The 16,631-nt window shown below is 39.3% G+C and overlaps 1 protein-coding gene across 1 annotated transcript in view; it reads right to left on the reverse strand.

Annotated features, from left to right (window-relative positions):
* The window catches only part of LOC139379279 (protein kinase C-binding protein NELL2-like), a 109,306-nt gene extending 104,153 nt beyond the window's left edge, over window positions 1–5,153 (reverse strand). Inside the window, exons 1-2 of the mRNA XM_071122081.1 lie at window positions 4,837–5,153; window positions 4,349–4,477 (exon numbers count right to left, since the gene is read on the reverse strand). Coding sequence (XP_070978182.1) covers window positions 4,349–4,477; window positions 4,837–4,891 — 184 coding nt within the window. The 5' untranslated portion in view covers window positions 4,892–5,153. The remainder of the gene's footprint in view (window positions 1–4,348; window positions 4,478–4,836) is intronic.
* Between the last annotated feature and the right edge of the window lie 11,478 nt (window positions 5,154–16,631).

The following is a 16,631-nucleotide window of genomic DNA, read 5'->3' on the forward strand; positions in this document are numbered from 1 at the left end:
AGCAATTACAGCGGTGAGTCTTTCTGGGTAAGTCTCTAAGAGCTTTGGACACCTGGATTGTACAATATATGCCCATTATTCTTTTCAGGATTCTTAAGGCTCTGTCAAACTGGTCATTGCTAGACAACCAGATTTAAGTCAAAACTGTACCTCGGCCACCCAGGAACATTTACTGTCGTCTTGGTAAGAAACTCCAGTGAATATTTGGCCTTTTAGGTTATGGTCCTGCTGAAAGGTTCATTCATCTCCCAGTGTCTGTTGGGAAGCAGACTGAAGCAGGTTTTCCTCTAGGATTTTGCCTGTGCTTTGCTCCATTCCGTTTAATATTTAATCCTGAAAAACTCCTCAGTCCTTAACGATTACAAGCATACCCATAACATGATGCAGCCACCACTACACTTGAAAATATGGAGAGTGATACTCAGTAATGTGTTGTATTGGATTTGCCACAAACATAACACTTTGTATTCAAGAAAAAAAGTGAATTGCTTTGCCACATTTGTTTTGCAGTATTAGTGCAGTGTTGCAAACAAACTGCATGTTTTCGGACATTTTTATTCTGTACAAGCTTCCTCCTTTTCACTCTGTCAATTAGCTTAGTATTGTAGAGTAACGACAATGTGGTCTTTGTGGTTGAATCTATCTTTGAAATGAACTGCTTGACTGAGGGATCTTACAGATGATTGTATGTGTGAGGTAATCATTCACAAATCATGTTAAACACTGTTATTGCACACAGAGTGAGTCCATGCAACTTATTATGTGAGTTTTAACGCACATTTTTACTCCTGAACTTCTTTAGGCTTGTCATAACCAAGGGGTTGAATACTTCATTCTGCCTTTCATTCTGATTCTCATAGCCTCAACAAAACCCTGGACTGGTACTGGTACTGTGGATAAAAGGCCTACAAATCAAATTGTATTTGAAAACAACAGGTGTAAACCTTACAGTGAACTGCTTACTGACGAGCCCCTAAACAACAATGCAGTTGTAAAAAAAGTAACTAAGAAACATTTGCTAAATAAACCAAAGTAGAAACAGAAGAAAATAACAATAACGAGGCTGTATACAAGGGGTACCAGTACAGAGTCAATGTGCAGGGGTACGAGTCAGTCAAGGTCATTTAGGTAATATGTACATGTAGGTCGGGGTGAAGTGACTATGCATAGATAATAAACAGAGAGTAGCAGCAGCATACGTGAAGAGTGTGAAGGAATGTGTGTGTGTGTGTGTGTGTGTGTGTGTGTGTGTGTGTGTGTGTGTGTGTGTGTGTGTGTGTGTGTGTGTGTGTGTGTGTGTGTGTGTGTGTGTGTGTGTGTGTGTGTGTGTGTGTGTGTGTGTGTGTGTGTGTGTGTAATATGTGTGTGTGTGTGTGTGTAATATGTGTGGGTGTGTGGTTAGGGTCCAGTGAGTGTACATTGAGCCTGTGCAAGAGAGTCAGTGCAAAACATAAAAGACGCCTATAAAATGAATGACTTAAGCTTCGGCACAAAGCAGAGTTTTCATCCCTGTTTTCTGCTCTGGGGGGCGGTCTGCATTGCTAGCTGAGACACAGCCACTGAAGCTCAGATCAACACCCTCAGTTTGGAGGCATCAGGGAGAGAAACTCAAGATCAACACCCTCAGTTTGGAGACATCAGAGAGAGAAACTTACAGAAAGTCTGAATGAAAGAAACAGAGACTCTTGTGGAAGATGAAAATAAATAAAAATCTCCCTCACACAAACACATTCCACACATTTTGCCATGGGGCAAAGAGAAAATGTGCAGCTTTATAGCTAATCTCATGATATTCTACACATTTTCCCATGAGGTTGAGAGAAAATTGCTGTTTTATAGCTAACTTTCTGCAATTTATATTGCCATGGGTCAGAGAGAAACAGTTTTTTAGCTAATCATGCTATTGTACACATTTTGCAATTAGGCTGAGAGAATTTAGCTAATTTTCTGCAATTCTACGCATATTGCCATGAAGCAGAAAGAAAAAAATTGCAGTTTTATAGCTAATCATGCTATTCTACACATTTGTCAATGAGAATGAGCAGAAATGTTGCAGTCTGACAGTTAATTTACTGTCGTTCAAGGCCTACTATATCTGGGGGTGGGGTGGAGGGGGGGGCACACTATAACCCGCTGCGGGGTATGTGGTATACCAGTGTTTACTAAACCTACAACTCCAGACATGGGATTAGAAGTCGCAATATGGGGACAGCTGAATGGCAGAATGAAAGACTTCTGTATGGGTTGGGATTTCTATTTTGGATCTTTGTTTTGCTGATCTACGTTTGGCAAAAGATTGGGATAAATAGTCTATCATTTATAGACTGAAACAATAATGTCGCTGCCAATAGTTCACTGCAGCCTGGCACCAGGCCACGATGGTGTTGTCTATCATGACGGGGTTATCTATTATGACGGGGTTATCTGTTATGATGGGGTTATCTGTTATGACGGGGTTATCTATTATGACGGGGTTATCTATTATGACGGGGTTATCTGTTATGACGGGGTTATCTGTTATGACGGGGTTATCTATTATGACGGGTTATCTATTATGACGGGGTTATCTGTTATGACGGGGTTATCTATTATGACGGGGTTATCTGTTATGACGGGGTTGTCTATTATGACGGGGTTATCTGTTATGACGGGGTTATCTATTATGACAGGGTTATCTGTTATGACGGGGTTATCTGTTATGACGGGGTTATCTATTATGACGGGGTTATCTATTATGACGGGGTTATCTGTTATGACGGGGTTATCTGTTATGACGGGGTTATCTATTATGACGGGGTTATCTGTTATGACGAGGTTGTCTATTATGACGGGGTTATCTGTTATGACGGGGTTATCTGTTACGACGGGGTTATCTATTATGACGGGGTTATCTGTTATGACGGGGTTATCTGTTATGACGGGGTTATCTGTTATGATGGGGTTATCTGTTATGACGGGGTTATCTATTATGACGGGGTTATCTGTTATGACGGGGTTATCTATTATGACGGGGTTATCTGTTATGACGGGGTTATCTATTATGACGGGGTTATCTGTTATGACGGGGTTATCTATTATGACGGGGTTATCTGTTATGACGGAGTTATCTGTTATGACGGGGTTATCTGTTATGACGGAGTTATCTGTTATGACGGGGTTATCTATTATGACAGGGTTATCTGTTATGACGGGGTTATCTGTTATGACGGGGTTATCTATTATGACGGGGTTATCTGTTATTACGGGGTTATCTATTATGACGGGGTTATCTATTATGACGGGGTTATCTATTATGACGGGGTTATCTCTTATGACGGGGTTATCTGTTATGACGGGGTTATCTATTATGACGGGGTTATCTATTATGACGGGGTTATCTGTTATGACGGGGTTATCTGTTATGAGGGGTTATCTATTATGACGGGGTTATCTACTTTCGTCATACAGTGGGCCGAGGGTAACGTTAATGCTTTATCCCGCTATGGGTGAAACGTCAAGACCAAACGTCTATCCTAGCAGTAGGCTACCTGCTTTATAACAGGTGTGTAGGCTATTTGAACTCAATGTCTTATGACATAGCAGAAGATTAGTCACACGTGCAAACGTAAACAAGATCAAAGTTAGAGTAATATTTTTATTTTACCTTTATTTAACTAGGCAAGTCAGTTAAGAACAAATTCTTATTTTCAATGACGACCTAGGAACAGTGGGTTAACTGCCTGTTCAGGGGCAGAACGACAGATTTTCACCATGTCAGCTCTTGCAACCTTTTGGTTACTTGTCCAATGCTCTAACCACTAGGCTACCTGCCTCTTACCACTAGGGTAGCTGCTTCTAACCACTAGGCTAGCTGCTTTTAACCACTAGGCTAGCTGCCTCTAACCACTAGGCTACCTACCTCTAACCACTAGGCTACCTGCCTCTAACCACTAGGCTACCTGCCTCTAACCACTAGGCTAGCTGCCTCTAACCACTAGGCTACCTGCCTCTAACCACTAGACTACCTGCCTCTAACCACTAGGCTACCGGCCTCTAACCACTAGGTTACCTGCCTCTAACCACTAGGCTAGCTGCCTCTAACCACTAGGTTACCTGCCTCTAACCACTAGGCTAGCTGCCTCTAACCACTAGGCTACCTGCCTCTAACCACTAGGCTACCTGACTCTAACCACTAGGCTACCTGCCTCTAACCACTAGGCTACCTACCTCTAACCACTAGGCTACCTACCTCTAACCACTAGGCTACCTGCCGCTAACCACTAGGCTACCTGCCTCTAACCACTAGGCTACCTGCCGCCCCTTGAGAGTAATGCATAGATATGGGTCAAATACAGTTTTCGGGTCTTACCTTGGAAAAGAAAGGCTCTGCTCTCATTGTGGAACCCCTGAACTTGAAAAACTCCAGCGTAAGACTCTCCCAACTTCAGTTCATCGAATACGTTGATGCGGAGGGCTGGATCGACACCAAAGCCTAGAGCTGGATGAGAGAGTTCGGATAGATAGAAAGAGTCCGGCCGCGGCAGAGATAGCGTTAGTTCAGCACCATGGACAGCGCCCGTCAGTCCGACACCTAGGTGTGGACACAGCGCAGCCGGCTATTGCTGCTATATCATGATGTAATGCTGCGAAACTTAGCCTACAAACCTCTATTCTGATAGGTTACAACTTCCTACACAGCCAAAATTGTAAAATTATTGTAAAACACGAAAAATAAGAAATACATTAATTCAGTTATCAACTGAAACCACGTCACAGTAACATACTAAAATCAAAACATGACCGTTATGGGAAATCAATCAACATAATTGCGTAACAAAATGCGGACATTTAGCTTACCTGGGAAGATGGCAAATGTACTGTACAAAAAATAAAGTTTGAATGGTCCCATCATGAATGGAAAATAATCACAACGATTAGTCCATGCTTATCTGTCCACTTTCAAAAACACTGCTGGTACTAAAATACCGCAAGCGATTCGCGTCAGTCAGAAGAAAACCACATGCTCGCAAAATGACGCGTCATCTAATATTGACCGTCGGCGTTCTTAGAACTTTTAAGCCCAATTAGAAATACTTGACGTCAAAATATTCCATTCAGCATCCGTGATGATTCAGAAGAGAACGATGAAGACAGGTGCAACATCATCACTATACGGGCTGCTAGGTGGTGAGTGAGTGAGAGGAGGCTGGTATGTGGAGACTCATGGAAAGCGAAAGGATAGCGTCTGTGGACGGCGTTCCTGCCCCCTTTTGGTCTACAGTGGAACACAATCAAGGAGATGATTTCTCAACATTACCAAATGACCGTAGGAGAGTGGCATTTAACGTTTGATATTCAATGAAAGTAATTTAATCAGAAAATATTTTCAGCTGGGCGTTTTTCGTGATCCTCTGGCGTGCTTAGCCTACTGCACATGTGTTTTTCAGGGTGGTAAAACAATCTTTAGAATACAAAATGTTCCCTTCAATATTAAAATGCATTGAGAGCTAAATTCCATGCACCACACCTTCAGCCTTTAGAGAGAAGAGCTCCCTGGGCATCTAAACTATTAACATACCATTATCATTAACATCCTCTATGTCATCAACATACCATTATCATTAACATTCTCTATGTCATTAACACACCATTATCATTAACATCCTGTTCCACCATTATCAGGTTAATTACTCTTAAAGAACAGATGCACACTCAGCAAGCTGGTCCTTATGAACTGTAGTTAAAAGGCTCTTTGCACCTTGCCATTTTTACAATCCTTCAGTTGTCAAGCAAGGCATATCTCTTAGAAGTCACTACATATATTCAGAACCAGAAGGCACATGTCTGGTACTTCTATGTTAATCAATAAGATGGATATAATTACATGTTATACCGAGAGGGAGGGATGCATTGCTGCAGTGTTGCCTGTAGCAACACACAAACACACACACATATACACACACATACACACACACACACACACACACACACATATACACACACACACATATACACACACACACACATATACACACACACACACATATACACACACATATACACACACATATACACACACATACACACACACACACACACACACACACACACATATACACACACACACACATATACACACACATATACACACACATATACACACACATATACACACACATACACACACATGTACACACACACACACACAAACACTCACATATACACACACATATACACACACATATACAGACACATATACACATACACAAAAACACATATACACACACACACACACACACACAAATACAAACTGAGCCACATGTCACCAGGTGCCCTTGAGAATCTATTGAGGAGAGACAGGTTGCCATGGAACCTGGAGGCTCATTAGCATATGCATGAGGGTCAGATAATGACACAGGGGTCACACGGATCATTCGGCGTTCAGGGTCTCAACCTACAGTAGTCAGGGCTTGATGGACTATATAGTATAGAAACTCTGAACAGCTCTGTAGTATGTTAAACTCTATACAGCTCTGTAGTATGTTAAACTCTATACAGCTCTGTAGTGTGTTAAACTCTATACAGCTCTGTAGTATGTTAAACTCTATACAGCTCTGTAGTATGTTAAACTCTATACAGCTCTGTAGTATGTTAAACTCTATACAGCTCTGTAGTATGTTAAACTCTATACAGCTCTGTAGTATGTTAAACTCTATACAGCTCTGTAGTATGTTAAACTCTATACAGCTCTGTAGTATGTTAAACTCTATACAGCTCTGTACTATGTTAAACTCTATACAGCTCTGTAGTATGTTAAACTCTATACAGCTCTGTAGTATGTTAAACTCTATACAGCTCTGTAGTATGTTAAACTCTATACAGCTCTGTAGTATGTTAAACTCTATACAGCTCTGTAGTATGTTAAACTCTATACAGCTCTGTAGTATGTTAAACTCTATACAGCTCTGTAGTATGTTAAACTCTATACAGCTCTATACTATGTTAAACTCTGAACAGCTCTGTAGTATGTTAAACTCTATACAGCTCTGTAGTATGTTAAACTCTATACAGCTCTGTAGTATGTTAAACTCTATACAGCTCTGTAGTATGTTAAACTCTGAACAGCTCTGTAGTATGTTAAACTCTATACAGCTCTGTAGTATGTTAAACTCTATACAGCTCTGTAGTATGTTAAACTCTATACAGCTCTGTAGTATGTTAAACTCTATACAGCTCTGTAGTATGTTAAACTCTATACAGCTCTGTAGTATGTTAAACTCTATACAGCTCTGTAGTATGTTAAACTCTGAACAGCTCTGTAGTATGTTAAACTCTATACAGCTCTGTAGTATGTTAAACTCTATACAGCTCTGTAGTATGTTAAACTCTATACAGCTCTGTAGTATGTTAAACTCTATACAGCTCTGTAGTGTGTTAAACTCTATACAGCTCTGTAGTATGTTAAACTCTATACAGCTCTGTAGTATGTTAAACTCTATACAGCTCTGTAGTATGTTAAACTCTATACAGCTCTGTAGTATGTTAAACTCTATACAGCTCTGTAGTATGTTAAACTCTATACAGCTCTGTAGTATGTTAAACTCTATACAGCTCTATACTATGTTAAACTCTGAACAGCTCTGTAGTATGTTAAACTCTATACAGCTCTGTAGTATGTTAAACTCTATACAGCTCTGTAGTATGTTAAACTCTATACAGCTCTGTAGTATGTTAAACTCTATACAGCTCTGTAGTATGTTAAACTCTATACAGCTCTGTAGTATGTTAAACTCTATACAGCTCTGTAGTGTTATGTTAAACTCTATACAGCTCTGTAGTATGTTAAACTCTATACAGCTCTGTAGTATGTTAAACTCTATACAGCTCTGTAGTATGTTGTAAACTATGTTCAACTCTCTGTAGTATGTTAAACTCTATACAGCTCTGTAGAATGTTATGTTAAACTCTATACAGCTCTGTAGTATGTTAAACTCTATACAGCTCTGTAGTATGTTAAACAGCTCTGTAGTATGTTAAACTCTATACAGCTCTGTAGTGTGTTAAACTCTATACAGCTCTGTAGTATGTTAAACTCTGTATACAGCTCTGTAGTATGCTCTGTAGTATGTTAAACTCTATACAGCTCTGTAGTATGTTAAACTCTATACAGCTCTGTAGTATGTTAAACTCTATACAGCTCTGTAGTATGTTAAACTCTATACAGCTCTGTAGTATGTTAAACTCTGATACAGCTCTGTAGTATGTTAAACTCTATACAGCTCTGTAGTATGTTAAACTCTATACAGCTCTGTAGTATGTTAAACTCTATACAGCTCTGTAGTATGTTAAACTCTATACAGCTCTGTAGTATGTTAAACTCTATACAGCTCTGTAGTATGTTAAACTCTATACAGCTCTGTACTATGTTAAACTCTATACAGCTCTGTAGTATGTTAAACTCTATACAGCTCTGTAGTATGTTAAACTCTATACAGCTCTGTAGTATGTTAAACTCTATACAGCTCTGTAGTATGTTAAACTCTATACAGCTCTGTAGTGTGTTAAACTCTATACAGCTCTGTAGTATGTTAAACTCTATACAGCTCTGTAGTATGTTAAACTCTATACAGCTCTGTAGTATGTTAAACTCTATACAGCTCTGTAGTATGTTATCTATACAGCTCTGTAAACTCTATACAGCTCTGTAGTATGTTAAACTCTATACAGCTCTGTAGTGTGTTAAACTCTATACAGCTCTGTAGTATGTTAAACTCTATACAGCTCTGTAGTATGTTAAACTCTATACAGCTCTGTAGTATGTTAAACTCTATACAGCTCTGTAGTATGTTAAACTCTATACAGCTCTGTAGTATGTTAAACTCTATACAGCTCTGTAGTATGTTGAACTCTGAACAGCTCTGTAGTATGTTAAACTCTATACAGCTCTGTAGTATGTTAAACTCTATACAGCTCTGTAGTATGTTAAACTCTATACAGCTCTGTAGTATGTTAAACTCTATACAGCTCTGTACTATGTTAAACTCTATACAGCTCTGTAGTATGTTAAACTCTATACAGCTCTGTAGTATGTTAAACTCTATACAGCTCTGTAGTGTGTTAAACTCTATACAGCTCTGTAGTATGTTAAACTCTATACAGCTCTGTAGTATGTTAAACTCTATACAGCTCTGTAGTATGTTAAACTCTATACAGCTCTGTAGTATGTTAAACTCTATACAGCTCTGTAGTATGTTAAACTCTGAACAGCTCTGTAGTATGTTAAACTCTATACAGCTCTGTAGTATGTTAAACTCTATACAGCTCTGTAGTATGTTAAACTCTATACAGCTCTGTAGTATGTTAAACTCTATACAGCTCTGTACTATGTTAAACTCTATACAGCTCTGTAGTATGTTAAACTCTATACAGCTCTGTACTATGTTAAACTCTATACAGCTCTGTAGTATGTTAAACTCTATACAGCTCTGTAGTATGTTATGTTAAACTCTATACAGCTCTGTAGTATGTTAAACTCTATACAGCTCTGTAGTATGTTAAACTCTATACAGCTCTGTAGTGTGTTAAACTCTATACAGCTCTGTAGTATGTTAAACTCTATACAGCTCTGTACTATGTTAAACTCTATACAGCTCTGTAGTATGTTAAACTCTATACAGCTCTGTAGTATGTTATGTTAAACTCTATACAGCTCTGTAGTATGTTAAACTCTATACAGCTCTGTAGTATGTTATGTTAAACTCTATACAGCTCTGTAGTATGTTAAACTCTATACAGCTCTGTAGTATGTTAAACTCTATACAGCTCTGTAGTATGTTAAACTCTATACAGCTCTGTAGTATGTTAAACTCTATACAGCTCTGTAGTATGTTGAACTCTATACAGCTCTGTAGTACAGCTCTGTAGTATGTTAAACTCTATACAGCTCTGTAGTATGTTATGTTAAACTCTATACAGCTCTGTAGTATGTTAAACTCTATACAGCTCTGTAGTATGTTAAACTCTATACAGCTCTGTAGTATGTTAAACTCTATACAGCTCTGTAGTATGTTAAACTCTATACAGCTCTGTAGTATGTTAAACTCTATACAGCTCTGTAGTATGTTAAACTCTATACAGCTCTGTAGTGTGTTAAACTCTATACAGCTCTGTAGTATGTTAAACTCTATACAGCTCTGTAGTATGTTAAACTCTATACAGCTCTGTAGTATGTTAAACTCTATACAGCTCTGTAGTATGTTAAACTCTATACAGCTCTGTAGTATGTTAAACTCTGAACAGCTCTGTAGTATGTTAAACTCTATACAGCTCTGTAGTATGTTAAACTCTATACAGCTCTGTAGTATGTTAAACTCTATACAGCTCTGTAGTATGTTAAACTCTATACAGCTCTGTACTATGTTAAACTCTATACAGCTCTGTAGTATGTTAAACTCTATACAGCTCTGTACTATGTTAAACTCTATACAGCTCTGTAGTATGTTAAACTCTATACAGCTCTGTAGTATGTTATGTTAAACTCTATACAGCTCTGTAGGATGTTAAACTCTATACAGCTCTGTAGTATGTTAAACTCTATACAGCTCTGTAGTGTGTTAAACTCTATACAGCTCTGTAGTATGTTAAACTCTATACAGCTCTGTACTATGTTAAACTCTATACAGCTCTGTAGTATGTTAAACTCTATACAGCTCTGTAGTATGTTATGTTAAACTCTATACAGCTCTGTAGTATGTTAAACTCTATACAGCTCTGTAGTATGTTAAAATGTAGTATGTTAAACTCTATACAGCTATGTAGTATGTTAAACTGTAGTATGTTAAACTCTATACAGCTCTGTAGTATGTTAAACTATAGTATGTTAAACTCTATACAGCTCTGTACTATGTTCAACTCTATACAGCTCTGTAGTATGTTAAACTCTATACAGCTCTGTAGAATGTTATGTTAAACTCTATACAGCTCTGTAGTATGTTAAACTCTATACAGCTCTGTAGTATGTTAAACTCTATACAGCTCTGTAGTATGTTAAACTCTATACAGCTCTGTAGTGTGTTAAACTCTATACAGCTCTGTAGTATGTTAAACTCTATACAGCTCTGTAGTATGTTAAACTCTATACAGCTCTGTAGTATGTTAAACTCTATACAGCTCTGTAGTATGTTATGTTAAACTCTATACAGCTCTGTAGCATGTTAAACTGTAGTATGTTAAACTCTATACAGCTCTGTAGTATGTTAAACTCTATACAGCTCTGTAGTATGTTAAACTCTATACAGCTCTGTAGTATGTTAAACTCTATACAGCTCTGTAGTGTGTTAAACTCTATACAGCTCTGTAGTATGTTAAACTCTATACAGCTCTGTAGTATGTTAAACTCTATACAGCTCTGTAGTATGTTAAACTCTATACAGCTCTGTAGTATGTTAAACTCTATACAGCTCTGTAGTATGTTAAACTCTATACAGCTCTGTAGTATGTTAAACTCTATACAGCTCTGTAGTATGTTAAACTCTATACAGCTCTGTAGTATGTTAAACTCTGAACAGCTCTGTAGTATGTTAAACTCTATACAGCTCTGTAGTATGTTAAACTCTATACAGCTCTGTAGTATGTTAAACTCTATACAGCTCTGTACTATGTTAAACTCTATACAACTCTGTAGTATGTTAAACTCTGTAGTACAGCTCTGTAGTATGTTAAACTCTATACAGCTCTGTAGTATGTTAAACTCTGAACAGCTCTGTAGTATGTTAAACTCTATACAGCTCTGTAGTATGTTAAACTCTATACAGCTCTGTAGTATGTTAAACTCTATACAGCTCTGTACTATGTTAAACTCTATACAGCTCTGTAGTATGTTAAACTCTATACAGCTCTGTAGTATGTTATGTTAAACTCTATACAGCTCTGTAGTATGTTAAACTCTATACAGCTCTGTAGTATGTTAAACTCTATACAGCTCTGTAGTGTGTTAAACTCTATACAGCTCTGTAGTATGTTAAACTCTATACAGCTCTGTACTATGTTAAACTCTATACAGCTCTGTAGTATGTTAAACTCCATACAGCTCTGTAGTATGTTATGTTAAACTCTATACAGCTCTGTAGTATGTTAAACTCTATACAGCTCTGTAGTATGTTAAAATGTAGTATGTTAAACTCTATGCAGCTATGTAGTATGTTAAACTGTAGTATGTTAAACTCTATACAGCTCTGTAGTATGTTAAACTATAGTATGTTAAACTCTATACAGCTCTGTACTATGTTAAACTCTATACAGCTCTGTAGTATGTTAAACTCTATACAGCTCTGTAGAATGTTATGTTAAACTCTATACAGCTCTGTAGTATGTTAAACTCTATACAGCTCTGTAGTATGTTAAACTCTATACAGCTCTGTAGTATGTTAAACTCTATACAGCTCTGTAGAATGTTATGTTAAACTCTATACAGCTCTGTAGTATGTTAAACTCTATACAGCTCTGTAGTATGTTAAACTCTATATAGCTCTGTAGTATGTTAAACTCTATACAGCTCTGTAGTATGTTATGTTAAACTCTATACAGCTCTGTAGCATGTTAAACTGTAGTATGTTAAACTCTATACAGCTCTGTAGTATGTTAAACTCTATACAGCTCTGTAGTATGTTAAACTCTATACAGCTCTGTACTATGTTAAACTCTATACAGCTCTATACTATGTTAAACTCTATACAGCGCTGTAGTATGTTAAACTCTATACAGCTCTGTAGTATGTTAATGGAAACAATATAGAATAAAAGTCATATAATATGCATATGTATGTTAATATCAGACTTATAGGTCTACAGGTTTACATGTAGGAGTGTTGTTCTCTACATCTCTATATTATGGTAATGCCAGAGTTTGGAGGTCTAGCTAGCTACAGTATAGAGTGTTGTTCTCTACATCTCTATATTATGGTAATGCCAGAGTTTCATCCGTGTGAATGCAGTGTTGTGTTGCTAAATGAATGACCCCCTGTAGTTAATGGAACCCAGTTATTTCAGCTAACATTACAGCCATCTCTGTTACCTGCTGATGAGTATTCACAGGGCAACACACACACACCCACACACACACACACACACACACACACACACACACACACACACACACACACACACACACACACACACACACACACACACACACACACACACACACACACACACACACACACACACACACACACACACACTGTATCTGTACTTCACTTTACCATTTATATTTTATAACTTTTACTTTTACTTCACTACGTTCCTAAAGAAAATAATGTCATCAGACATTATTGCACGTCATCAGACTCACCTGGACTCCATCACCTCTTTGGTTCCTTCCCTATATATGTCACTCCCCTTGGTTCCTTCCCTATATATGTCACTCCCCTTGGTTCCTTCCCTATATATGTCACTCCCTTTGGTTCCTTCCCTATATATGTCACTCCCTTTGGTTCCTTCCCTTTATATGTCACTCACCTTGGTTCCTTCCCTATATATGTCACTCCCCTTGGTTCCTTCACTATATATGTCACTCCCCTTGGTTCCTTCTCTATATATGTCACTCCCCTTGGTTCCTTCCCTATATATGTCACTCCCTTTGGTTCCTTCCCTATAAATGTCACTCCCCTTGGTTCCTTCCCTATATATATGTCACTCCCTTTGGTTCCTTCCCTATATATGTCACTCCCTTTGGTTCCTTCCCTATATATGTCACTCCCCTTGGTTCCTTCCCTATATATGTCACTCCCCTTGGTTCCTTCCCTATATATGTCACTCCCTTTGGTTCCTTCCCTACATATGTCACTCCCTTTGGTTCCTTCCCTATATATGTCACTCCCCTTGGTTCCTTCCCTATATATGTCACTCCCTTTGGTTCCTTCCCTATATATGTCACTCCCCTTGGTTCCTTCCCTATATATGTCACTCCCCTTGGTTCCTTCTCTATATATGTCACTCCCTTTGGTTCCTTCCCTATATATGTCACTCCCCTTGGTTCCTTCCCTATATATGTCACTCCCCTTGGTTCCTTCTCTATATATGTCACTCCCTTTGGTTCCTTCCCTATATATGTCACTCCCCTTGGTTCCTTCCCTATATATGTCACTCCCTTTGGTTCCTTCCCTATATATGTCACTCCCCTTGGTTCCTTCCCTATATATGTCACTCCCCTTGCTTCCTTCCCTATATATGTCACTCCCTTTGGTTCCTTCCCTATATATGTCACTCCCCTTGGTTCCTTCCCTATATATGTCACTCCCCTTGGTTCCTTCCCTATATATGTCACTCCCCTTGGTTCCTTCTCTATATATGTCACTCCCTTTGGTTCCTTCCCTATATATGTCACTCCCTTTGGTTCCTTCCCTATATATGTCACTTCCCTTGGTTCCTTCCCTATATATGTCACTCCCTTTGGTTCCTTCCCTATATATGTCACTCCCTTTGGTTCCTTCCCTATATATGTCACTCCCCTTGGTTCCTTCCCTATATATGTCACTCCCCTTGGTTCCTTCCCTATATATGTCACTCCCTTTGGTTCCTTCCCTACATATGTCACTCCCTTTGGTTCCTTCCCTATATATGTCACTCCCCTTGGTTCCTTCCCTATATATGTCACTCCCTTTGGTTCCTTCCCTATATATGTCACTCCCCTTGGTTCCTTCCCTATATATGTCACTCCCCTTGGTTCCTTCTCTATATATGTCACTCCCTTTGGTTCCTTCCCTATATATGTCACTCCCCTTGGTTCCTTCCCTATATATGTCACTCCCCTTGGTTCCTTCTCTATATATGTCACTCCCTTTGGTTCCTTCCCTATATATGTCACTCCCCTTGGTTCCTTCCCTATATATGTCACTCCCTTTGGTTCCTTCCCTATATATGTCACTCCCCTTGGTTCCTTCCCTATATATGTCACTCCCCTTGGTTCCTTCCCTATATATGTCACTCCCTTTGGTTCCTTCCCTATATATGTCACTCCCCTTGGTTCCTTCCCTATATATGTCACTCCCCTTGGTTCCTTCCCTATATATGTCACTCCCCTTGGTTCCTTCTCTATATATGTCACTCCCTTTGGTTCCTTCCCTATATATGTCACTCCCTTTGGTTCCTTCCCTATATATGTCACTTCCCTTGGTTCCTTCCCTATATATGTCACTCCCTTTGGTTCCTTCCCTATATATGTCACTCCCTTTGGTTCCTTCCCTATATATGTCACTCCCTTTGGTTCCTTCCCTATATATGTCACTCTCTTTGGTTCCATCTCTATATATGTCACTCCCTTTGGTTCCTTCCCTATATCAAATCAAATCAAATCAAATCTAATTTTATTTGTCACATACACATGATTAGCAGATGTTAATGCGAGTGTAGCGAAATGCTTGTGCTTCTAGTCCGACAATGCAGTAATAACAAGTAATCTAACTAACAATTCCAAAACTACTGTCTTGTACACAGTGTAAGGGGATAAAGAATATGTACATAAGGATATATGAATGAGTGATGGTACAGAGCAGCATAGGCAAGATACAGTAGATGGTATCGAGTACAGTATGTACAAATGAGATGAGTATGTAAACAAAGTGGCATAGTTTAAAGTGGCTAGTGATACATGTATTCCATAAGGATACAGTCGATGATATAGAGTACAGTATATACGTATGCATATGAGATGAATAATGTAGGGTAAGTAACATTATATAAGGTAGCATTGTTTAAAGTGGCTAGTGATATATTTACATCATTTCCCATCAATTCCCATTATTAAAGTGGCTGGAGTTGAGTCAGTGTCAGTGTGTTGGCAGCAGCCACTCAGTGTTAGTGGTGGCTGTTTAACAGTCTGATGGCCTTGAGATAGAAGCTGTTTTTCAGTCTCTCGGTCCCAGCTTTGATGCACCTGTACTGACCTCGCCTTCTGGATGATAGCGGGGTGAACAGGCAGTGGCTCGGGTGGTTGATGTCCTTGATGATCTTTATGGCCTTCCTGTGACATCGGGTGGTGTAGGTGTCCTGGAGGGCAGGTAGTTTGCCCCCGGTGATGCGTTGTGCAGACCTCACTACCCTCTGGAGAGCCTTACGGTTGAGGGCGGTGCAGTTGCCGTACCAGGCGGTGATACAGCCCGCCAGGATGCTCTCGATTGTGCATCTGTAGAAGTTTGTGAGTGCTTTTGGTGACAAGCCGAATTTCTTCAGCCTCCTGAGGTTGAAGAGGCGCTGCTGCGCCTTCTTCACGATGCTGTCTGTGTGAGTGGACCAATTCAGTTTGTCTGTGATGTGTATGCCGAGGAACTTAAAACTTGCTACCCTCTCCACTACTGTTCCATCGATGTGGATAGGGGGGTGTTCCCTCTGCTGTTTCCTGAAGTCACAATCATCTCCTTAGTTTTGTTGACGTTGAGTGTGAGGTTATTTTCCTGACACCACACTCCGAGGGCCCTCACCTCCTCCCTGTAGGCCGTCTCGTTGTTGTTGGTAATCAAGCCTACCACTGTTGTGTCGTCCGCAAACTTGATGATTGAGTTGGAGGCGTGCGTGGCCACGCAGTCGTGGGTGAACAGGGAGTACAGGAGAGGGCTCAGAACGCACCCTTGTGGGGCCCCAGTGTTGAGGATCAGCGGG

Source organism: Oncorhynchus clarkii, chromosome 21, assembly GCF_045791955.1.
Source record: "Oncorhynchus clarkii lewisi isolate Uvic-CL-2024 chromosome 21, UVic_Ocla_1.0, whole genome shotgun sequence".
Taxonomy (NCBI): Eukaryota; Metazoa; Chordata; class Actinopteri; order Salmoniformes; family Salmonidae; genus Oncorhynchus; species Oncorhynchus clarkii.